Consider the following 25,837-nt stretch of genomic DNA (forward strand, 5'->3'; position numbering starts at 1 on the left):
TGACCTAAATCAGCATTAGTTTTGGTCATAGGCCAAAGAAACCAATAGTTAGTGCTACTTAGCAAATGTTAGCATGCTAACATGCTGGTAAACATCAGGATGTTACATTGTAATTGTGAGCATGTTAACATGCAGGTGTTAGCATTTAGCTCAAAGCACCACTGTGGCTTAGTACAACTTCACACAGCTGCTAGCATAGCTGCAGACTGTCTTCTTTGTTTACCTTTAACATTTATTTAATTTCAGTGGTGTTTTAATCAGTGACTGGCACTTTAATGTGACTCAACAGGATACTGTACGAGTGATTACATGAGAGGAGTTTAATCATTTTTCTGTAATTCTGCCACAGTTGAGTCTGAAAAGACAAAATCTCAAATCATGTGTGTATTTAAGTGTGTATATAAGTTACTGTGCTGAACACAAACACAACACACACTCAAAAAAACCCTGAAAAATCACAGTGTGTCAATTTTCTATTTGGTTTGTACACATACAAACAAAATGTATCATGTTAGTGAGCGAGCTTTAGAGCTGCTGGTAGGTGGATTTTTTTACCTTTGGACAGAACCAGGCGAGCTGTTTCCCCCTGTTTCCAGTCTTCTAAGATAAGATAAGCAAAACATCTCCTAGCTGTAGCTTCATATTAACTGTACAGACATGAGAGCGGTATTGAGCCTCTCATCCAACAATAACCACATTTCCCAAAATGTCAAACTGTTCCGTTGGCAACAGTTATTCTTCACCTGGGAAAAAAACAGTCAACAGTCTGAATGTTGTGGTACATTCCTTTAACTGACATTCAATGTCAATAGTTTACATTGCATACAAGCATACTGTATAGAAAAACTATGCACATTAACATTTACATTCTATATACACGCATTATGGCTTATGAAAAAAGCAGTCAGTGGTTCATGTAGTCATAATCAGGCAAATTCAAATGAAACTCGAATGCTGTGGAATCCAAACCTTCCTGTTCAGCTGCAAACACAGCAGTGAGATGCTGGAAGACTTCAAGCGGATTTACTCAGTGTGTCACTGACCCATTGGAAAATAAAAATAAAATCAGCTCTGAGCTGCTGGAGGTACAAAATGTTCCTCTGAATGAGTGTTTGTCTCTGCATAATTGTACTACGTGGGAAACGTACTAGATCGGCCCTTTTAACCTATGAAAGATGAATTAGTGCTGATGCAGTGAATAAAACGAACACCATCACCTTCTGAGGCTGCATCTCTGAGCTCTGATCTTTTCTTTGACAGGCTTGCGGACTGTTTGCCTGTAGCTTCAACTGTCCAGCAACTCAATGATTCCTGATGCCCTGAAAAATGTTAAAACCCCAAACTTCCTTCTATTGTCACTTTAATGATCACACTTTTGTTTAAAAGCAAATACGCCTGCAATGAATATGCTAAATCAATTATTAGAGCACAGAGGGGTGCTGACTGGAAACAAACTTATTCTAGCAATTGCTGGTTTGGAGTTGTATCATTAAGTTTGTGACTCAAAGTTGTACATGAGTGACAGAGCTTCCAAATGTTGTTGTTCTGCCAGCTTTGAGTCAACACACAGCACTGGTGGTTAACTTTCAGGGCAGGTTCACTTTGCTGTAGTCATTATTCATACTAGGAACTTTCAGTGCAAGTGATGGAGGACAAAAGCCAAAGTCCTCATTTTGTGCAGAAATGTGTTCTAAAGTGTCTCTGTAGCTGAAGTGAAATGAAATTGTTTCTGCTGACAGTGTTTCCCCTTTGAGCCACAGGATGGTCTCACATCAGCTCCAGATAAACCTTTGACTGTATTGTTGCACATAACAAGGACTTTGGATGTTGTCCTCTATCACTTCCACTTGAAGCTCATTCAGATCTTTTAACATCCAACAAAGGAATGATCCCAGAAAGCTAAACCTATTCTCAATCTGGGTTCTGACTGTTGTTCTAAAACTGACTTGAGGAACGTGCCCTGTAAACTGCTGTGACTGAGCAGGTGAGACCACGATAAACCACAGCAGGAGAGCCTCACCTGCAGCTGCTCACACTGTTCAGGTGTGTTTCAGCTTTACTTCCACAGTCAGTTGTTTTGGCGTGTTTTGACTTGTGTCTGCTCTTCTCTAACTACAGAGCTTTAGTCTGACCACCAAACTCATTTGGATTTAAGCTTCACATGTACGTCACGTTACATCTCCACTGTACGAATATTCAATCCCATTCAGATCAGACAGTTTCAAGCTTGAGTTTCTCAGAGACTGTTACACTTTGTGTTCAATGATTGCTTATACCTGCATCAGAACTGTGACATCACATCCTTTTTCTGGTGTGAAGCAGTTTTAATTAACAAAAGGCTAATGTGACGTTACCTGAACACAAACTGCTCTGTAGTGCTGTTAATCCAAAACGAACCCGCTCTCTTGCCAGTCTTTATGACAGGAAATGAAAATTCATCTTGTGATTGAACTATGGCTGCCATTAATGACCACTGCCGTTAGCAAACCTCTTGTTTTTAATCAATTGTTTGGTTTATAAAACATGAGAAATCTGTGAAAAATGCCCGCAATATTTCCCAGAGCTTTGTTTTGTCAGACCGTCCAAAGATATTCTGTTGCTGAAGATATTCTGAAGCTGAAAGTGAATGTTTGCCGTTATTTTTAATTTTTTGCTGATGGAGGATTTCAGTAACAAACCAATTGTTTCAGCAGGAGATCAAACGCCCTCGTTGAACTCCTAACCTCGACTGTGGTAATGTTCTGTTCTACTTTCAGACTTTCAGTTGCCATTAATATCACAGCTGCATGTGAATATATTTAATATATAGCTATTTATTGCTACACTGTGTTAAATAAAGTGTTTGTTTCCATCATCGACTAAAAAAACTCAACAAATGTTCAGTGACTGAAGATCGTAAAAAGTTGTATCATCATAGACGATGAAAACTTGCTCTACTCGTCTCTGGATGTATATGTAGAAATGAAACTCTTTAAACAGAGCGCTGAATTCTCTACTTCAACATTCATGACAGAGTTTCCACGTGGACTCAGAGCTGAACAGCACCTAACAGGTTCCAGATCATCTGACAGGATGATGGGAGGTTGGAGAGGAAACTGACCTGCAAGTTTTTCCTTCTTTGACCTCTGAGGCGATTCTCTGCGGCCCAGAGAAAAGGCACCGAGCAGTTTTTTTTTGTTTTGGTTTGGAGAAACTTTCAGCAGACAAATCACCGGCCCTGAGGCTTCACGGTAAAGTCAGCCAGTGCCGTGGCTGCTGTACTCGAAGACGCCCTTCTTGAAGAACGGCGAGAACTCACAGATGGCGTGTTTGGTGAGACGGAAACCGCCGTCTGCGTCCGCTCTGAGAGGAGAGCCGGTGGATGACAGCATCACGCGGAACAAGTTCCTCAGATAACGCTGCAAAAAACAACCGCAGCACAAAGTCACCTTTCTGACATTTCAAGATTCAAGATTTCTTTATTGTCATTGAGCATGACATGTCAATGAACTTTGCATTGCAACCCCCATGTTAGAAGCAAGATAATAAGAAAGATAAGAAAGATTCTAAAATAAAATTGAGATACTAGAATAAAATAAACCAACATGCAATAAAAATATTCGTAAATGCAATTAAAAATATACCAGAAATGAAAGTGTACTAAGACAATAAAAATATACTAAACAATAAACAATAAAATATACCAGTGAGATGTACCGACAGCAGCTTAAATATACTAAAATGTATATAAACAGTAAACATTAAAATATACCAATGAAATGTACCAATATACTAAAATGTATATAATTTAGTTAAGTGTGTGTGTAATTAAATGTTAAGTACACAGAAGGTGCAGGTGGAGGTGAAGGTGTAAAAGTGCAGTGTGCAGTGGCTCATAGTTCTTAGAACAGAGGATGACAAGAGAATCGACCTCTTTGTCTATTGTTACATCTTTTTGTCTTACTTAAATGTGGGCAAAAAAACTGACCTCCAAGTGATTCCGGCGCTCAGCAACCATCCGCTCATCTCTGTTTCCGAACAGTTTTTTTGGAGGGAACTCAAGAGCTGCCAGCTGAAACAGAGAGACATCAGTGACAGTAAACAGAGTCAGGACTTGTGCCTGACAATATGGTTACTGTGTGAAAAGTTCAAAGTGGATCAGACTGTCTCACCTCTGGGTATTTTAATTTAAGGCTCTTGTGCATTTCCCGGAAGCGACTATAACGTCTGAACACTGTCCACACGTCGTCCATCACAGTGATCTGAGGAAAGAGAAATGTTTATTGAAGAGACGGGTAAAAAGGTCAACTGCTACTCTTACCACTAAGATTCTTCCATCACTGAGTGAAAGTTTACAAGCAAAAAAACTTTTGAAAATTTTAACATATTGAATAGCTAAAAGAAAAAACAATGCTACTGCCTTCAATTTTGCATTTTGAGCCTGTAATTTTATTTATCTCATCCATTCAGAGACATTTTATGGAAAATGGATAACAATAAAATATATGGAATAAAAAGAAAAACATAACTAGCCACAGGTGGATGATGAAAGAGACCACACATAAGGATCAACGAGTCAGGACGTTAACTTATGATGATGACGAACACTGCTAAGTGAACTCACCTTCACCTCGAACTCAAAGTGCTCGTCCTTCCCCTGCCCGCGGAGAACATAACGAGGAATGCTAATTTTAACGGGCTCCTGGAGGCCGTCAGAGCTCATCCCAAGAGGACGACAGACCAGGTGCTGCAGAGGAAGTCCCCGGGAGAAAGGAGAGACAGGAAAGAGAAGAAGAAGAAAGAGGTGGAGAGTAAAGGGTTGACTCAAACAATTACAAGAACTGCTGTGAATCAATTTCTCAACTTCACTGAGAATGATTTACTGTAACTATTAAAGAAAGTCAGACAATGATTCTACAATCTTTATTATAAATATTATTCCTTCAAATACATACCAATAATATTTCATCTGTAATCATTTCACATCATGACAAATCCTCACATTTTCTTCAAGTCATCGGATCACAATTATTTTTCTTAAAGTGCAGATGCAACATTTTACATTAAACTGTGCAATTAAGTGACACCAACATTCTCCCTTTGAACCATAAAAAAAAAAATCAAAAATCAGACATTAAACCAGAATCATCAATATAACTAATGCCAAAAAAAGTATTTTATAAATACAGAGAAAACCTGATTCATTCATTCTTTACAGGCTACATCTAAACTACAGAGATTACAGTTAAGACATGTCAGCATAGTTCTCATCACATCATCACACAATTAAATTTGAATAACATGTTTCTAAAATGTTAAAAAATATTTTAAAATACTTCCAGATGCATCGATTTTACTTTGGCAAGATGATGAATCACCTTTTCAGACATTTCTGTACTCTTTATTCCATTAAATGACAATAACTTGTTAAAGGCATCCTAAAATAAATGAGGTGACTGTTCATTTCTTTGGTCTTTCTTTTGAACACAAGTAAATACTTTGCATTAATAACAATAAAGTCAGGTTAAACTGCCTTTAGGTGTATAATTCAGGTACACAGATGATTAATTAAGATCATAGCTTCAGAGGTACAACCAAAAGATAACTTCCAGGAGTCACACCGACGGCTGTAATGAGAGAAGGAGGGCGCTTCAGCAGAGCCCCGCCTGGACTCCACCTTCTTTTCTCGATCTTGTGGTCTGTGAGTTGTAAACACAATCTCTATCAACAGCCAGCTGTCATTCTGCCTCACAAGGAGGCATCTGATCTCTGAACGCTTGCGGAGTTCGAGCCCCTGAAACTGGGACTGGGCAGGAACCAAACTGGAGCCCCGTGGCACCGGGTGAAAGACGCCATCCTCACGGAGAAGAACTACATGAGTGTCTGTCAGGAGGAACTGAAAAATGGTGCTCTGATGCACACTGGTAGAGTTCATGACCTTGACGCTGGTGTAAAGCAGAGGACAAATGTTTGCCAGAGATGGTTTGTCAGGAGCATCCATGTTCCCATGGACAATGTAGAGCAGGTCTGCCAGGACCCGCTTAAATCTGGAGGTAATGTGAAAGCCATTGTCTAGGATGATGTCAGGAACACTTGACATCCAATCCAGAGAGAGGACCATGAGGTCACCAGAGAGCAAGGGATGATCCTCAGTCCCTTCAGAGAACTTTTCAGGAGAAAGAACCTTCAGCAGAGCCTTGCAGAACTCCTGGGTAAGTTCTCTGCTGTGGGTAAAGACCGCCAAGACAGTGTCTTCAGTGCAGCCAATTAGGCGGACGTGTTGCCCTGCCAAGCTTATTTGGACCTTCTTGATTTCAATAAGGTTAAACTGGTGAAAAATAGCTAAGGTGTTGACTGAATTAGTTTCACTTGACAGCACTATTATGTCCTTTTCTGACAAAAGCAAGCACCCAGGCTTTGGGATCGGATGCTTGCGGTTGGCAATTCGAAGCCAGAAGACACTCAAAAGCTTGTTGACTTTCATTGAAGGGGCCACAGATTCCAACTTTTCTTGCATCTTCTGGGATGAAAGTGACTGTATTTGAGACAAGGCTGGTGGCAGGTGGACCAGCCTCTGATAAAACACTTCAGGACATGTGTTTTTGAGAGATGACACAGAGCCTTCAGGCCACCCTGGGACACCCGGGATTGCAGACATGCTGGGATTCTGGGGAAGACCGAGGGTGCAATCCTTCGACAGATCAACCACAGCGACTTTGTTTTTTGCGAGGACACAAGGCTCTGGCTCCGGTTCAAGCTGCATTCGATTAATCAGTGTCAGCTCTTTGGATATCATGGTCACATATTGAGAGAGTGCAACCTTCATTTCACCCACTTGTACGTTTCCAATGATGTCCCGTGTGCCCTGTAGCCTTCTACCAGCACCTTTGTACACTTCGGAAAGCTTTCCAGTAAAATACCCTAAATTGTAGCTCCTGTTGGCCACTACTCTCTCAGCTCCTGTGTCTGTCTTTTCCTTCGGCTTCAGCTTGGAACTGATGTAGCCATTGACATAGTTCAGCAACTTCGACTGATGATTGGAAAGTTGGAAAGTTGCAAAAGTTGGAAAGCTGGAAAGTTTCTCCGTTGAGGAAGAATAAGAGCATCCATTTACCAGTGGGTCCTTTGCTCCATCTTCAACCTTTTTATCATCGTCATCAGGAACACAGGAGGCAGAATTGCTTCTTTTTTTACCAGTGATATTCTCATTTTCATCAAATCTGTCGGCCGTGGTGTTTGCTGAGGTGACACAAAACTTGTGTTGTCCAATATCGCGAAGATCATCACAAACAGCTTGGCCTACTGTTCCTTGAGGAGTTTTCACTCCTCCTTGCCACCACTTGTTTTGGTCACCATCTTTGTAAGGCATGTCCGCTTTTTCAATCGAGACTTCAGCTTTTTCTTCTCCATGAAACTTTGAGAGGCTGGTCTCTGGTTCTTCCATCATGTTTTCCTGGATGTGAGGAGGGGAGTTTGCCTCGAGCTCCGGAGCAGACAGGAAGCTAGACCACAACCCGCTGGCTCTCTGTGTGCACAAGGGGGAGTCCATGACAACATCGTCAAGAGGGACGTGAAGGCTCTTTGAATTATACTGAAGTCCTTAATCCACCCCAATGAGAATTATAGTTCCTCCATCACCAGGTGCACAGGTGAGTTGTAAGTGATTCAAAATTAACAGTGTAAGGAAGTTTTGCATGCAAATTAGGATGACAAGTGTACAAAAAAAAACACCTCAGCTTCTTCTTGAAAAACTTTAAATTCTAATCAAACATGGGCAATGTAGCATTTGCAAATAATTTCTATGATTAATACCCTTCTTGGTGACAAGATGCATGGTCTTTACAGAATTCCTACATTTTGTTTTTAAGTTTCTGTCTGTGTCCACCCATCTCTTACATTATTTGACTGAAGAAATGGCATCTGCAAATATTAATTTACCCATGTTTCATTCAACATGGTTTAAAGTGGACTGTGAGTTGAAATATTACATTTCAATATATACATATTATTATACGTACAATATTATGTTTCAAGCTGTTTTGTTGTCTGCTAGTCTACTTTCCAGGCATTGGCCACTACCTTCCTAAAAAGGGGAATGGGCTTCCTTGTTCTCGGTTCTTCCAAAAATAAAGAATAGAACCCAACGGTAACATTCACATTGCCATTTCAACCTTAATCTCGTATCAAAATAGAAGTCAAGTGACTGATGTTAGCGATTGGAATTCTAAAAATAAAAATACATCTGTCTGCACATTCCTGAAATTTAAAAATAGAAACTCATTTACAGCTTTATTTTAAATAACATTCAATCTCTAAATTTATGTGGAATCATGTTAAGATTTTTGTTATGGAATTGTTACCATGCATGAGCAATGACAGGCACATTTTATTAAAATGCAAACAAATGGAACCCCTGAAAAATGTAGCAGGGTGACAGATTTTCAATGATTTATTATTAAATTGTAATAATCCCAAAACCAAAATAAGATCCTGGTCTTACCTCATATTTAAGCCTCCTTGGATTAATGTTTTGCTGCTTTTCATCATCCTGAAAACAATAAAACTAAACATCAACTCTCAGTTTCACTGAATATTAAATATACACTGAATGTTCTCAATCTGCAAAATTACGAGCAGGATTTTTTAATACTTTTCTTTTACTATTAATCCAAAACTGTAAATTATATTTCATGACAAGAAAAAGGAAGAAATGAAACAAAACAGCGACCAGGATAAATAAAAACCAGGTGGAGCAGAACCCAATTAAAAGAACTACAAACCGAACTGATTGATAGAAGTATAACTGAGTCGATCCATAACCATATTTGGGAGATCATGCAGATTACAGAGCAGGGAAGGTCTTATTGGGACATACAGAGCAGATGGATCCTGGTCTTACCTCATCTGTTAATCTAACAGAGCTACAGTCGCTAACTTCTTCCTCCTCCTGCAGGGTTAAAGAGCTGAATATCAGTTCTACACAGGGAAAGACGCTTCAACTCGCAATCTGTCGCTGGACCTGCTGGATTTCATCATTAACTCTTTTTTATGAGCGAAATATGAATTTCAGAGTGGAAATAAAGCCAAAGACGATGGATGCTTGGACTAAAAATCCTACCAGCTACAGTCAGCGCTGTAAGAGAAGCAATGACTTGTAAATGGTCCTGTAGTTGCCAGAACCAGGCATTTCTTTATCCCAACAGATCACCCTCTGTACTGACTTTACTTGAGAGTTCAGAGAACTTTTTTTTTTGAAAAAATAATCACAGACATGTATATGACATTGACAGATTAGCTGATCATTAGCAATATCTCAACAATTAAAACCACACGCTTAAGGCATTTTAGACTTGGGCTGCAACTAATTATTTTTGTCATTACTGATTAAATCTACCAATTAATTATTTCTAGAGTCCAAGCTTCCATTTTTTGATGTCTTTTTTTGTGTGTCTGACCAACAGTCCAAGACAGCAATTAACACCAAATTCTCACATTTGAGAAGCTGGAACCAAATTTTTTTTTGGCACTACTAATCAATTATGAAAATAGCTGGTGATCAATATTCTGTCAGAGGAGTCTGGGTGTGCTAAACGAGTAAAGGCCCATATACATGTTATGTTATACAATAAATAAAATAAAAATCAGCAACACCTTAATAAAACTCAGGTTCAATTAAATAAGAAAGTAATGAAGCGTGTGGGTCAGTTCTTACCCTGAGTGATTCACAGGACAGAGACAGGTCCATGTTGCTGCTGCTGCCATTAAGAAGATTCATCTTGCGTAACCTCCTCTGGACTTCCTCTTCAATGTACGCGTTTATCCTAATAATGACAATGACGAACCAACTTTAACAACAACAAAAACACATGAATAAGAAACCAGTTGACAGTTGATGGAAAGATCAACCCTCTGTCCCAGCAGCAGAAAAGTTCTTGGGACGATAACGGAGAACAACCCTGCAGAGTAAACCAAGTAAAAAACTCTAAGACTGCAGAGCTCTCTGAGGTGTACCTGTCGTCTGACAGCGGCAGCAGTGTGTTCAGACTCTGGATGTGGCTGACGGGGGGGCTGTTGTGACTCGTCTTCTCATCATTGCTGATGGAGTGAGTCCTGTTGTTTTCCTCTCCTTCACTGATCCTCTGTCTCAGCTTCTGGATCTCTCTCTCCACTCTAGAGAGAAGAAAACAGACTATGAGCACTGTTTTCATGGCAGCTCTACGAACAACTTCATTTTGCCCATCTCTTTGGCATTTTCACACCCAGTGCAGACAAAGTGAGCAGAGAGCACAGATGGTACGTTGTTGGACGATGATTAAAACATGTCTTAAAACAAGGTCTGTTTTTTGTTGAAGTGTCACTCAGCTGCTAGTGATTGATAACTGTAATATTTTTAATTTTCATGTGTGTTTCAGAAAATTCCTCTAAAGTACATTAAAATGGACACTATCCACCAGAAAAAAGCTTTTAAGACATCATTATGGCCTCTAACAACTTGTCAAGATGTCACTGTCTAACTAGTAGTTAATCTCTAAAATGTCAATCACACAGATTTCTACCTTAATTTAATCAGTGGCGTAAATTAACAAGGACGGGCCCCAGTGCAGGCTATAATGAGAAGCAAACATGCACACAAATTTAGATTATTTTTTTAAATCTTTTTTTTTACAGCATTCACCAGACCCATCATGAGAGCCAACCCACCTGCCCGACCAACAAAAGTATATGTTAATCAACATCTGCACCCGATCCGACCTGCAAATCACCAACTTCATGCATTACAGCAGCACAAATATCAGCACGACTGTCAGGATCGTGCTGCAATCTACTTCCTGTGCTCTGCAACATACAACAGAACAACAGTAAAACAAGTAATCCTTCATCAGACATTAAGTCTGTATCTCGCCTTTTCTTCCTCTCGTTCTCTCCCTCTTTTCCCTTCATATCATAACAGTAAATTTGAACAGAACATCGTCTGTACTGTCTGTTTTTAGCTGCTGTTTGGCTGCACTGTGTAAAAAAAGAATGTAGTTCACGGTTTCAGCTGCAGTAGAGCATAGGTGAGTGTGTTTTAGAGAGAGAGAGAGAGAGACAAAAACAATGTGATCAAATAGAGACTATAGGTTGGACAACAACATATTACCCAGCAATCATCACTGCATCTGTACATGACTTGAATACCAGAGAAAATAAGAAAACATTCATTCAATAATTTATATAGTTTTGTTATACTTTTCTTGCTACTGACAGTTTTTTAATAAAGTTACTGACACCATGACAGAGGCTGATGTGCACATTTGAGGATATATATACCAACTGATCTCCCTTGAAAATATAGTAAAGGTAAGGTTGGGAGACAGTGAATGGAAGTACTGCTTTGAAGCATTTTCACCAAAGCCCTGCTAGAGGCCCACTTGCTATCGGGTGGGGCCCATTCGTGATACAGCATGCACTGGCTATAGCTACGCCCCTGAATTTAATTGAACTATATTAAAATATGTATTGTATATCTGTATGTTTTGGAACTTGTATTAAAAGGCTCTGACCTCTGCTGGTTCAGATCGGCCCCCGTCCTCAGGTTCCTGAAGACTGAGCTCTTGTGTCTCTGCTCCTCGGTGTCGGGCTCCAGGGAGGTGCTGCGCCTCAGGGCCGAGTGCCTCCTCTCCAGCCGGGCCACCGCCTGCTCCATTGCCTCCCTCTGCTGCTTCTCCTTTGACTCCAGGATCTCCTTCTCCTTCCTCCTCACCTTCTCCTCCTGCCGCGCCACGTTGGCCGTGAACTCGTAGGTCTCCTGGAGCTGCTGGAGCTGCTGAGCACTGTGCCAGTGGAAGTTCAGTTTCTCCTCTTTGTCCTCCAGCTCCTTCTCCACTTGGTACAGTGTATTGTCGAGCCCTGGTGGGCTGTCGCAGTTCCCATTACTGCCTCCGCCGCTGCGCTCCAGCATCTCCATGGCTCTCTGCTTCTCCTCGGCCAGCGCAGGGAGGAGGCCATCGGCCACACTGGCCAGCTGCCGCTCCTTGAACTGCAGCCTGTGCTCTGCCTGTTTGACCAGGTGCTCCTCCTGGCTGATAGCTGTAGCTTCCTGCGCTCCCTTCTCCTGCTCCTCTTTCAGCTGTTGTTGTCGTTCTTTGAGGCCGCGGCCGAGGAGCAGCAGTGTATTATGCTCAGCAGCGACCTCTTTCTCCAGGCGCTCCCTCTGCTGCTGGAGCCCCTCCTCCAGCTGGCAAAGTTCCTTCACCTGTGCCTCCTTGAAGTCAGTGTATCGTGCCTGGGCAGATCTCGCCTCCTCACTGGCATCCTCCACATCTGACCTCTCTCCAGCTTCTTTGGCACGAAGGAGTGCTTCTCTGATCTCAGCCAGAGCTCGACGTTCCTCCTCCAGGCGGCGGGCGTCCTCCCGGGTCAGCAGGGAGACGGCTGCCTCGTGTTTCTCTCTCAGCTGCTCCTCCAGCCTCCCCACCAGGCTCAGCTGCTCCCGCTCCTGCTCCTCCAGGCGCCGTCGCTCAGTCTCCAGACGAACCTTCTGCTCCTCCCGCTCCCTCTTCAGCTTCTCCAGCTCACGGTAGATCTCAGTTTGCTCTGCAACCTCCTGCTGCCGCCGCTGCTCCTCCCCTGCTTCACCCTCCTGCTGCTGGAGGTTCGCCGCCTGGATCTCTGAGCGTCTCTCCTCCTCGAAGCGCTCCTTCTCTGCCAGGAAGTCTCGCAGGCGGCTCTCGATGTCCTGGCTGCGACAGCGCAGGCTCTCCTCCTGGCGGAGGATCCGCTGTTGCACCTCCTCAGATTCCTTACGCTGACTCTCCACCTCCTGCTGCAGGCGCTCCAACTCTGCCTTCTCACTCTGGTGCTTTGCCTCCATCTCTTTGATCAGTCTTCTACAGCAGCAATATACAACAACATACTCAGTATAGTATGTTAATGTTTGATGTTTTGGAACTTCAGACTCTCAAGCATTAACAAATCTTTTCTTGATGATGACTGAATTGTATTTCTGTAATTTTGTGGCATCTGGTGACATTTACACTTCATTTCATTATTTGAGTTTTAGTAAAGTTACTTATAACTTAAGTTACTTCAAACTCTGGAACGTTTGCCTTGATTAGATTCAAAAGGATTCAGATTTGATTACCAGATTCATTAGATGACACAAGTGCGATCATGGTCAGTAGATTCTGAGAACACTTGTACCTTTTCAGCTCCAGTTTCTCCAGCTCTTCTCGCTGCTGTCTCTCAAACTCCAACCTGTAAACACACAAAACTCCATCAGCCTCCTTTACTGTTGTCAAAAACAACAAACACACAAACACACACACACATCAACATTCAACACCACAACTACTGAAGTGCAGTAAGTAAAAGCAGCAGTTGGCACACACAACGGCTTCAAATGAAATGCCTGGCGATGCGGAAAAAGCAACGAAACATTCTCTACTGTCAGACGTCAAAATGGAGATGGAAGCAGCAAGGTGACATGCAAAATAATAAAAAAAACAGACAATGGGGGTTCAGGTTGAGAGACTGGACAAGTCAACAAACATTTTTGTGTCAAAAATGGGACAGCTAGACAGGAAGTGGACAGCTGAGTCTACCTGAGGAAGACGGGGCCCTTTTCAGTGAAGAGACTGTCAACAAGACAGGGTTGATACAGTTAATTCCAGCGGACTTTAACCATAAAGTTTGTACAGACGACAGGAAACTATGAGCTTAATAAGCTTTTTTAGGATTATTTTTGGCATTTCTACCTTTTATTACTTAGACAGCGGTAGAGAGGGGATGACATGCAGTAAAGGGCCTGCGCAGGAATCGAACCTGGGCCACTACGGTAAGGACTCAGCCTTGATACATGGTACATTTCAGGCAAGTTACCAAAGCACCTAACTATATGGTTAATAAGCCAATAAAACCCAGAGAGTGAACAAGTTCTGCTCTGGACAAAGAGTAGAACTATGAACCATTGAATTCATGTTAAACTACAATTAACCAGATTACACCGAGAACAACAAGCTCAATTTCTCTCGAACGAGAGCAAAGATTTGGCCTGATGGTGGCAGTACAGGTCAGGGAGTGACATAATAATACGTAGAGTTCATCCTCTGGAGACCTTTAATATCTACCGACACATTTCATAACAATCCAACACTTAGCTATCTCATTTGCAGAGCTGACAGTGTGTCCTCAGGTTAGCATGAGAAGAAAAATCATGTGGTGTGCAAAATGGAAATGGTTGATCCTCGGAGGAGGGTGAATGTTCTCAGTAAATATCATGGAAATCTGTTGACTAGATCTCGTTTAAATGTGAGCAAAGTTTTGGCCTATTGGTGGCAGGAAAGGAAAGGTCAGGATCAAAGGTCAAAATGATTTGAATTTATCTTGGGATCATGAATGTCACAGTAAATTTCAGTAAATTCAAACAGCACCATTCTTGAGATATAAGGCTGCAATTATTCTACACTTTTCTTTTTGTCAACAAATTCCATGAAAAGACCAAAACCAACAATGAGTCAGTCCCTCTGTCAATATGTCCCTTTTTAAAAAGGCTCAAACAAAGTGGAGGAATTGTACATTTACACATTTGATTTGTCGACAACAAGAAAAATAAAGAATATCACCAGGTGGAGGCTTCAATCCTGCCTCTGTTGGAGCAACAAACAGAATCCTGCAGGGTTTCTGCAGATCTCAAATAGAATATCTCAAGAATTTAATGCAAGGACCTTTCTTTCTGAAGGGACAAAAAGTCAAATCACCTTCAATAAAGAGCACAGGATGGTGCATTGCTCAGGATTCATCTGAAAGTGTGATGAAACAGATCATCTCATAATTACACTCTGGAAATTCATTCCGGTTTTGCAAAGTTTTCTGACTCTTTTCCAGCAGAATCCATCTGCGGTCTGTTTCTTCCTGATCTGTGAATCTCGAACTTCGTTCATTTTGATGAACTAGAAGAGCCACATTTTGTGAAATCTCACCTACAGTATTTCATTTTTGCCAGTGCTGTATGAATGCAGATAAACTTGAACGTGAAGTCCTGAGGGGGTTTTGATGCAGAAGGAAATGCATTGCAGGGTCTGAGCTGATAGTCACATGCAGCTGCGTATCTGTGAATGCATACACTCACCCAGGGTTATAGAGCATCACAGTGGACAGGTTTTCACAGGATTTGGACAGATCTGTCATAGAGAGGCTGAATGTAGAGAGTAGGCCGCTCTGTGGGGAAAAAGTTAAAATCAGAGGGTCATAGCATCACCCAGACTGTCTCATCTGAGAGCAGATTCAGTCTCAGAAGATCAAGTGTGTAAAATGAGATAGAGTCCCACCTTTCGTTTCTCCCTCAGCCTGGCCGCCTCCTTTGGATGGTTGAACCGAAACATGTTGGTCCTTCCGAGCAGAATAACAGCACCTGGACCGCAAAACAACAAACGACCGAAAGTGAAAACTGTACAGGACAGATTCCTCTTTCAGCTCTGAATAATTACTGAAAATATAATTCATAGAGTGCAGTTTAAAGGAAGTGACATTAACTGATACAATATTAGAGGTTTCTCACCTTGGTTGAGCTGCGACGGCTCTGTCACCTGAACTCCATTAACTGAACATTGAGCTCCGCTGAGAGGCACCAGAGTCACTTTGCCATTCTGGTTCTCAAACATACAGTGTTCACTCTCCAAGTCCAGACCGTGCAGGACTGCAGGAGGAAACAAAAACACAGGAGAGACATGGATACTATACTCAAATACAATAATAATCGTCTATAGGGCTGACAAAGTTCTTCATAAAAAGAGTCAATATGGAAGGTAAAGATACATGTACTTATAAGAAACAAGTAATGTGGGTCAAAAACAATACAAAAAAGGTTGTACTGTTTAAGAAGTGATTTCATGTAAAAAAAAAAAAAAGGAATTATAGATGAGAAATATTAACACATCGTTAATTCATTTTACAAATTAACTTTAGATGTTTATTTGCTTATATTTTCTGCTTTTCCAGTGAATTGAAAGGTTTTCCTTGTTGTTTTCGCACACTGGTGTAAGCTGCAGAATAAGCTTTAAAGTCATTCCGACTGGCTGTTGATAGAGAACAGGTTCATATGACAAACTCACTGATGTCCTGCTCTGTGGACGCGTCCTCTCTGCCAACGTATGTCCGTCCCTCCTGAGGTGGAGGAGGAAAAACAAAGAAGTTTAAAAGTCAAACACTTCAGGACACTTCAATTCATTTTGAGCATCATATCTGATGGGAAAATACCATTCTTTTAGTTCTCTTATAAAAACTGAAGGCTTGAAGAATTAAATATAACTTCCTTCCATTCAGATATGTGCATTGACAACACTGGTGTTCACCATGTAAACAGCAGTTACAGTTACATTTCAGTCTGGTGAAACACGCTTTCAAGATGGCGTAAGTTACTGGATTTCTGAGATGATTCGCTTAAGTCCAGCAGGTGATACGTTTCAGGTGATTTCTGACCTTTAAATGGTACAGGATGATGCCGGTGCTGAGGAGGTCGTCGTCGATGCCGATGAGATGAGGCAGCTCAGAGTCCAACACCACCCCGATGCCCTCTTTCCTCAGAGCAAGAGTTTCCTCCTGCAAACATGTGGACAAAGATATGACGAAATTGTAAAGATTCAGCCACAAAGACAAATGTGCAAAAAACATCAGCAGAGGTCGCTGGTTTCTCCACAACTGTTAAAATCAGTCCACAGATAGTGAGCATGCAAAACATGGATGATATCTAAACATGCCCTCTGACCTTGAGAATATTCTGTGTCTCATTCCATTTGTTGGTCCACTCTTTAGTCAGCTCCAGGACCTGCAAACGCAATTCAGTACAAATCAACAGAAACCAGCAGAGTAGAGATCAGCAAAGCCAAATTTACAGTTCATATGAACGTCAAATAAATGTCTAGTTTATTGCCGCAGGTTTGAATCTGGTGCTGCAGTCATCACGCTTTTTGGTCCAAACATTTGACATTGACTTTTCCATTGGTTAAAATCCAGAGAAAAGCATTGTGAGAACGTGAGACTCACTCTGGCTTCATTCTGGTGCAGTTTCTCCTCCATACTCAGAGCAGTGGGCGAATCCAGGAGAGCAATCTTGCACATAAACACAAACACACGGGTCAGAAACACTTCGAATGGGTTGTATTCTCAGTCACATTCATGCCGTGACTTTATTGCTATTATTATAATAACTATTGTTCAAGCTGGTAGCATGTTACAAACAGTACCACAATTCAGAAAAACAAAAAAAGATTAATCAAAATTAAGTTCAACTAGTGCCTCTTCTTCTTTTAGTTCACTTCCTTCCCTTTGAAGCAGCATCCCTGAATTTGAAGGCAGATCCTGACACCTGCTCTGGACTCTGAACTGTAACTCTGTATCTTGTAGCTGCAGTCTGTTCTGTCAGACTTTGTTTACCTGGTTGCCCTGAACCAGCAGAGCTTTCAGCCGGGCGATTTCTGCCCGCAGTTCTCTGATCAGCCGGACGTTGCCGTCCTCGTTGATGGTGGGCTTGTTGATGATGTTCTTGGCTCGGTTAGCGTATCGCAGAGTGCTGAGCGTCTCGCCGTAGTTCACATCAGCGGGGGAAATGGCTATGATGAGAATTTAGAGATTTTAAACAGAATTACATCAAATCATTCTGCTTTTGGATGTAATTTAATGTTTGCGTCTCACTGGCAATCATGATGGTCTTGGAGTTGCCTCCCAGGCTGTCTTTCAGCAGCCATGTTAGCACTGAATCTCTATAGGGAACAAACACTGACTTCTTCTTCAGGTTGGTGTTCACGCCCTCCTGTGACATGTCAGCTGGACAGAAACAGGGAACCGGTACTTCAGTCAATAAACACAGTGAACCACAGCAAACAATGATCAAAGTTTAAAAAAAGAAAAGTTATCTCATGTTTAAATTAACTGACCCAGAGAAGAGATGACGTTGCCCAGGGTGACCAGTGACTTGTTGATGTTTCCTCCTTCTTTCAGCCGGACACCTGTCGCTCCGGTGGCGTCGGCTCGCTCGCTGCCAGCAAGATCGACCAGGTGGATCTTACTGACTGTCTCGCTGGGCATCTCTGCATCGAACTTAGCCTAACAGAGAGTCAGAGTGCAACTATGACTTGAGTAAGAAAACTATTTTATTTCTAAAAAACCCTGCACACTGCTCAGTTTTCTCTTCACTTTGCTTTGTAATTAGTGGACGAATTTTCTGAGCTGTTCTATCCTGTCTATACGCTGTTCTCACTTGTTCCAACAAGCAAACGTTACCACAAAGTTAAAGCTCTTATTTTCAATGACTCATTCAAAACGAGAGAAATGATTCGCTCTCTGCAGCCCTGACCTGAGTGAAGTTGATGGTGAAGATGGCGTGCGAGCGGCTGCTGACGTCATTCATGCCGGTGCTGGCGGTGGTGCGGTTGATGTTTCCAGCCTCCATCAGCTCCTCCACGTCACTGTAGTTCTGCACCAGGTGTTTGGACAGATCTGAGTCCAGGAGGGACGAGGCAGGTTACAGGAAGTCAACACGTGAACAAAAATGCTGCTGTGAACTGCTCACCTACTGCCTCAAGATTCCAACTCAACTATTGATTTTCATTTCGCAAGACTCGTAGAAAAAATAGGAAAACAGTTCTCCAGCACTATTTTGGCCCTGGAGTGTGCTCAGTGTAGCAGTCTCACCTTCTACATACGGCCCATCTTTTGGGTGCTCCCTGACTCTCAGGTTGTAGGTCTGAGTAGATTTCCTCCTCAGTAGGTCCCTCACCCTCTCGTTGTAGATTTCCAGGTAGCTGAAGGCACAAACCAGAGGAAAACATGGCTCCACTCCCAGCTTAGTGCTCTGTATCTGAGGTTTGTCCTGTCACTATAATCTTTTTTTTTTGCCTTTAGTCAAAAGTGCTTTTTGTAGCCTCAAAAACAACAAAAAACATTTCTCCATGAATATATTTGTTCCTGATACGAGTTGCTCTCTGTCATGGCTCCATCTGAAGAGCCAGAAGAAAAAGGAGGCTGTATTTGGTCAATCTGAGGATGAAATTCAACAGCTTAATAAACTGGGATAATAAAATTGTATCACATCCTCCTCAATCGGAGCCATCAGAGTGAGCACAGATGTAGCAACAAAGGTTGATTTCATGTGTATAACCAGGATCGTATCCATGGTTAACAGTCGCATTTAAAATCTCAATTTATAATCTTATTTATGCTTCAGCACCTGCAGTCTGATCAGTGTGTCAGGTGGTTTTATCTTCCACTTCCATGCTATATTAACTGGTCTGGGACAGCCTTTAAAGGATAACTTTCGTTTTTTACAACCTGGACCTTATTTGTAGCATTAAATACGACCATTTACTCACCCAGACAACTTTGGTGGCATTTGGAGTCGTTTTGAAGAAATTAGCCCCAGAGGAGCGGTGCGTATATCCGTATAATGCGAGTACTCGGGGCATCCATGCGCAGCCTCTATATAACGCATAATCTGCGGCGAAACTCGTTCATATTCCAATATTTTGTTATGATATTCTGGTGCTATTCCCCTCTGAGCCGGCGGTCGGCTAGTTTAGCTGTAGTTTGGCACAGCTATGGTTCATTATTGCGTATTCGTAGCCGACCGCCGCAGAGTTAGTCGTGTTGTGGTTGGCCGCTCGCGGTGTTCGGTAATGACATCATCCACGTCAGAGGTAGTTGTTTAGAGACGCCGGATGTTGATAACATGCCACCACGGGCTCAGAGGGGAATAGCACCAGCATATCATAACAAAATATTGGAATGTGAACGAGTTTCGCCGCAGATTATGCGTTTATAGAGGCTGCGCATGGATGCCCCGAGTACTTGCATTATACGGATTTACGCGCCGCTCCTCTGGGGCTAATTTCTTCAAAACGACTCCAAATGCCACCAAAGTTGTCTGGGTGAGTAAATGAGCGTATTTAATGCTACAAATAAGGTCCAGGTTGAAAAAAACTAAAGTTATCCTTTAACATGGCTCCAAAAAGCAGAGAGGGTGAAGGTGCAGCGCTCAGAATGAGAAACTCCCAACTTCTAACATTTTGATGTGAGATTCTCTGCAGCTTGACATCTGGTCTCACCTGACTTCTGTACGAAACGAAGCTTCATCCCATCGAGTCGCCTCAGAGATTCGGCTGAACAAACCTTCACAGAACCTTGGGATCAGACCTGCATCTCCCTAAAACAACAAGACAAAAGTCTTCAGTAACACACAGCGACAACAACTACAGGCTTAAAACCAGAGCAACATCGAATGCCAGAGAGACTCTGAAACATCAGGTCAGATGAATGTGATATTTTCTGTCTCATTAAATCTTCATGTTTTCTCCAAAGCCTCCTTTTCAGTACTGTTCACTTAAGTGTATTTACTCTCTCTGCCTCTCTGTAACTTCAGAGGAAGCAGCCGGCCGGCAGGTTTATTGACAGTGGAGCTGCTTGTCCACTTCACAGCCGAGTGCAGACAAGATCAAACGTATGAATAAAACCTCACATGGCTCCGTGCGGAGTCGGACTCATCTCTCTCACCAGATTCAGTACAGATTGACAACAGACAGTTTGTGACCTTTGACACTTCAAAGCTGCCCATTAAATAAAACACTTAAGGTCATGTCATCCATTTGTTTTGGAAATTTGGAAAAGTTGGGGTTCAATCTTTCATTTAAAAACACAGACATGAGAATATTGTATGTGCTGATTGTGTTTTTAGACTCAAAATATTTAGATTTTACTATTTTTTTGCTGACAATAATCAAATAAAGTCAGTGTTTGCTGTGAGGAAAACACTTTAAAATAGCACCTTTGCCTTTATTTTGGGGAATACAATCTGGCAAGTGAGTTAACATTTTTCTTACTGTCAACACATCCCATTAAAGACCAAAACCTTCAGTGAATGTATGTACTAACAAGTAATGTGTGTGCATCACAGCCTGATAGTTCATCTTCCTCTGTGCCAGAGGTCAATTAAAAACACATCAATAAGTCACACTGTTGCACTAGCTGACATGTTCCTTCATTACCATGAACACACACAGTCGTGTAAAGTTGTAGTTTATTTTGACTCACTCCCACATACACCATCCTGCCGCCACAAATACTCACTACAGCACCACATGTGGATTAACCTGCCACTGATGAGCAGCCATTTGAGGAAATGACTGAACCCTTTTAAAAAAATGAAACTATATATTTGTGAGGTGTTTTAGTTATGTCATCAGTAAGAACCAATGGGCTTGAAGCTGAGAGCCACAGACAGGAAGTGAGACAGTATTGAGAGATGGAGCAACGTTTCATTGGTTTTGTTGACAAAGAAAAATACAGAATATCACCATAAATTGTGGAAGTCATTTTTCAAGAAAAAAATGCTTTTTTTGCCATATAACACTAAACTGAATATCTTTAGTTAGCGGGTCAAAGCAAGCAGACACCACCACCACCACCTCTGAGAAATTGTGAATAAATTTTGTCACTGTTTTTTAAGATTTCATAGACTTAACAATCAATCAAGGAAATAATCAATAGATTAAAATAATCGTTAGTTGCAGCCGACTGTCCAAACTAATCATTTGAAAATGAGACAAGCTCAATCAAACTCTGCTGGAGCCTTCAGTGATGACTTCACTGAGCAGACAGATCGATAATTTAGACTCACTCATTCTGAAGTTGTGGATAAGGGTCTGGAATGTGAATGATAAATATGAGTTTTGTCTCACTGGATTTCCCATCATGGTGTAGGACTTCCCCGAGCCGGTCTGACCATAGGCGAAGACGCAGGCGTTATAGCCCTCGAACGCCGCCTTCAGTACGTCTGAGCCCAAATCTCTGAAAACCTGCAAATAAAACGAAAAGTCAGTATTGACGTTGCAGAGCTGTAATGTGATAGGTCAGACCTCGTGACGAGCTCCAGTCATGTTAGAGCCCTGTGTAAACACACAGAGTCTATCAGCAACAAGCTGTTTTGACAGAGAACAGCCTCTGACCGCAAATCCAAACCAGCAGTAGATTTGCAAAGCAGGATTGGAAAATTATTAATCTAAATAATCCATCGAAACTTTAGTTGAAGTTTAACTCACAGCTTTATAACACTAATTATATGGCTTATCTAGGCACGTGATTGAAATTTGTTTGATTCAAGCCAGATTCAGGTCAGTACAATCACGGATAGAACCTCCTCTACTCTTTAACCGGTCAGCTGATTTGTGTCTGAGTAGATTTTCAAAACAAACCTATTAAGATGGCAAGACAAGACTCAGAGAGAAACGCAGTGACTCTTATTTACCTTTTCCTGGGAGACATACATGGAGCTCTTACAGTCCATGGAGTCGTAGGAGAAGTCGTACGTAAAGGTTTTGGTTCGATCCCTCATCGAATCACCTGCGACACCATCTGCAAGCTTTGGAAATCAGAGCACAAAATGAAAAGGACACATTTTCAGTGTGAATTACAGCCTGTGCAGTTTTCTTCTTCTGGGAAAAAAAAAAAAGCACCTTCAGGTTGGTGATGGAGGTTTTGGTCCCTTCCATCTTGATGATGCATTTTGCAGTCAAGTCCTTCTCCCTGTAAAACATCAATGATGTTTATGTATTAAGCTCTTGTTATTTCATTACTTATTTTACAACATTAAAACAAGACAGACTTTGGTATTATGAACTTTGACAAGTGAGAACATCTTCCAGACTTTGATGAGGTGAGTTTAACAAATTGTTCCAAGCTGAGAATTAATTTAGCAAACCACTTAACAGGTTTGCCTTCACTCAAGGAAAGACTGTTCATGTATTTTTGTTTCTTTAAAAGGCCAGAGTAACATGCAACTGATTATGAGAGGCAGTCATTGTGTTCTTAATTTAACTTTAACTATCAACCAGTTTTAATTCACCTTTTTAACATTTGTAGTTGAACTATCTGTCAAGAATACATTCTGAGATTAAAAAAGGACACTGTGATGACCAGCGCTGTTGTTGCCTTGTTGTGTAGTCATGACAAAATTTTTTGTCACAAATAAAAAATAAACATTGATCTGATTTTTTTATCTGTAGCAGATTCTATGTGGTGAAGCAGCATCAGGCTAGACAGCAGAGAATCGGTAGCTTCAGACTATAAAAACATTTTTCCAAACTGTTAATTTTATGTCACACAAAAATTAGTAAAATATTAAAATAGATGAAAAACTGCATCAAACTGTAACTTCTAGGCTACTGAAGGTGTCTTGTAAATTATTGTCTATACACACACACACACACACACACACACACGTACTATATTAACTATGACTGCATCTCTGGAAAATGTGTGGCCTCCAAACTGGATCTTAAAAAATATTTCCAACAGTTTCTGCTGTTGAACTTGAGTTTGTGATTGTTGAAACAACCCTGATTGTCATCAATAAAACTCACATGACTGAACATGAATTGTAGAAGCAGAGCAATGTGTTTGTTTAGTCGTGTATGATCTTCTGTCTCCACCCGTTTGTTCAATGCTGTGCAACATCTTTTATGTTTAAGTAAAAGCTGAACAGGAACACTTGATGTTGGGCAAATGTTTTCCATTTAAAGTCTTTCACATTTAGGCTTCTACGGGGTTTATAAGTCAGCATCAGCTGTGCTAAACAGGACATAGAGCAACACAGTAACTGAACAACACATTATGTAATTCTGTGTGCTCTCATTATGAGCCCGTCATAAAAAGGAGGTTAACTCACACCAGACTGTTGAGAAAGTATGTCAAGAGTCTTTTGGAGTTCACTTTATGGCTGCAAGTAACAACTATTTTCATTCTAATAAACCAACATTTTCTTTGTTGATTGATTGATGTTTTGACCTATAAAAATGTCACAGAATAGAGAAAAATGCATATTAAAATTTCTCAAGGTCCAAGTTAACATACTCATGTTGTCTGTTTTATCCAACAAACAGTCTTAAGATAAAATTTACTTTCATAGAAGATGAAGAAAACAAGCAAATATTCAAATTTTATAAGATGACACCATTTGAAATATATTGCTTAAATAAAATATTTAGTAAACAATCAACAGAACTTTCTGTCAATCTACTATAGATTAAACAACTTAATCATTTATGGTCAAATGTAGTTCTTGAACAATTTAAGAAATGTACTAAAGGATAAATGACAAGCATTGATCAGTGTTACTGTGCTTGGGCAATAAAAATCATTGTGGTCATGTCATTAGAGCAGTGAAATGATTAGCCAGTTAATCTAGGAGTCAACTGTGTTCCAGTGTTTCTCCGTTCTTTTCCTTTTGTGCTGTGAGTTTTAGACTGCTAGTAAAAGAATAAAACAACTTGAAAAGAAATGTATGACTGTGAAATTTTGATGGGTATTTGTAATCATTTTGAGACTTATTTTTGTATATCAACTTGTCTTCAAAACTGAGGTAATAAAGAAAATGTTTTGAGTAATGAAAATTGACCATAATATTGAAAGATTTCCAATGATAGCCAGCTCTGCTTGTGATAAATTACAAACTAAAAAGATGCATAATAAATGCATTTAAAATGGGATAATAGAATTAATTGATATTGTGCTATGTTAATCATATGATAAGGTGGAAAAAAGATGCATGGGCAGCTGTTGAGCAGTAACAACCTCCAAGTAAAAAGAAATATATGAACCACATATCAAGGCACTTTTTTTTAATTCAGTGGTGTTAAATGTTATTTAAACTGTTTCCTGTCACTCATTAGAAATAAGACCTGAAATAATCTGCAGTTTGTCTGATTTCTCTTCTTTAATCTCTGGACCTGGTCTGACTGTCAGGGACAAACAGGTGAGAATATGTTGTCAGCCTCTGTATCAATCACTGAATGAACACCTGCTGTTCAGACAACCACAAAACCACCTGCATTCATTCTCACACACACACACACACGCACACTGCAGTGAACCTCCAGGGCCAGAGACTATTAACTCACTTTAAATCACACTATTTCACTTTTACAATAACCTTAAAGACGCTTCCAGTTGTGACAATTATATGAACGTGATTTAAACACCCAGCGGCGACTGCGGCTACATCTGTATAAGCCTTTGACCTCAGTTAGCTTTACAAAAAAAGGCATTATGACATAATACTGCCTGAAACATGACAGCTGGAATTAAACAATCATCTTATTGTCCTTAACTCACCGCCTGTTCATGGGCCTGACCCGGACAGCCACCCGAACCGATGCCATTGCACATCCCGCTGTTGTCCGTCCACTCCAGTTGGTTTTTAGCCTCGAAGTGAGCGACGCTGCTTTATAACAGCTAATTAGCTAACAGGCTAACTAGCTAGCATGAGAAACAGTGGGCAACAGTGCTCCACTGCGGGACAAAGAGGGCAAAAGTCGCAAAGATAACCGACTGACTGCACACGAAATGTAACAACTAGACAGATAATGATGAGGAGAGACGATCGCCGCTGTGGACAGATGTTATCACTGACCGGTGACAAAGCGTCGCCGTCCCGGGGTGAACCGGCTCGCATCCATAGACACTGTTAGTAGTAGCCGTTAGCCTGTTAGCTAGCTTTCAAATGACAAAAAGAAGCCGAGTAATAGGGAAGTATCAGCTGATAAAAACATTACATCCATACGGAAGCCTAGAGAAGACAAAGGAGTTGCTGTACCGTATGAAGCTGAGACACGACTGATGGTTGTAGAAAAGGGGTTATAAAAAGGGAAACTACAAAAAATATATGTGTTTACATATACAAAAATAAAATGTATGTGTCTGAATCTGGAGCAGCTACAACATGAAATACTGTTTACATGTTAAAGTACTTGTGATGATAATCCAATATAATATGTAAAGGGTGATGACATAACGGTCTGAATTGAACAATTCTGCAATTATGAGCAGTACAAAT

General features: G+C 41.0%; 1 protein-coding gene across 3 annotated transcripts; it reads right to left on the bottom strand.

Annotated features, from left to right (window-relative positions):
* Nucleotides 1-626: 626 nt before the first annotated feature.
* kif16ba (kinesin family member 16Ba) lies at nt 627-25,453 on the bottom strand. 3 transcript variants are annotated; one of them, XM_041933295.1, is made up of 28 exons: nt 25,117-25,453; nt 22,461-22,530; nt 22,253-22,366; nt 21,687-21,803; nt 20,058-20,155; nt 18,649-18,758; nt 18,311-18,453; nt 17,892-18,060; nt 17,650-17,781; nt 17,392-17,567; nt 17,002-17,067; nt 16,724-16,783; nt 16,438-16,557; nt 16,071-16,122; nt 15,518-15,655; nt 15,288-15,370; nt 15,089-15,177; nt 13,563-13,595; nt 13,162-13,215; nt 11,523-12,848; nt 9,991-10,149; nt 9,692-9,800; nt 8,879-8,926; nt 8,480-8,527; nt 4,604-4,726; nt 4,152-4,241; nt 3,968-4,051; nt 627-3,398 (listed from the first exon to the last, which is right to left on the bottom strand). In XM_041933295.1, the coding sequence occupies exons 1-28, from the start codon at nt 25,161-25,163 to the stop codon at nt 3,237-3,239; spliced, it is 4,020 nt and encodes a 1,339-aa protein (XP_041789229.1). In that variant the 5' UTR covers nt 25,164-25,453; the 3' UTR covers nt 627-3,236. The 3 variants fall into 3 exon arrangements, with proteins under 3 accessions (XP_041789229.1, XP_041789230.1, XP_041789231.1); XM_041933296.1 differs by lacking the exon at nt 13,563-13,595; XM_041933297.1 differs by lacking the exon at nt 8,879-8,926.
* Between the last annotated feature and the right edge of the window lie 384 nt (nt 25,454-25,837).

This window comes from Chelmon rostratus, chromosome 3 (assembly GCF_017976325.1).
Source record: "Chelmon rostratus isolate fCheRos1 chromosome 3, fCheRos1.pri, whole genome shotgun sequence".
NCBI classification, from domain to species: Eukaryota; Metazoa; Chordata; class Actinopteri; order Chaetodontiformes; family Chaetodontidae; genus Chelmon; species Chelmon rostratus.

What these genes read in the sequence shown, in the direction of transcription:
- kif16ba (XM_041933295.1), bottom strand. Translation starts at nt 25,163, where the DNA reads ATGGCATCGGTTCGGGTGGCTGTCCGGGTCAGGCCCATGAACAGGCG. An exon ending in TGTATGTCTCCCAGGAAAAG is followed by an intron (nt 21,804 to 22,252) that starts GTAAATAAGAGT and finishes TTTTATTTGCAG; the next exon opens with GTTTTCAGAGATTTGGGCTC. An exon ending in CTGCCGCTGTCAGACGACAG is followed by an intron (nt 9,801 to 9,990) that starts GTACACCTCAGA and finishes TGTCATTATTAG; the next exon opens with GATAAACGCGTACATTGAAG.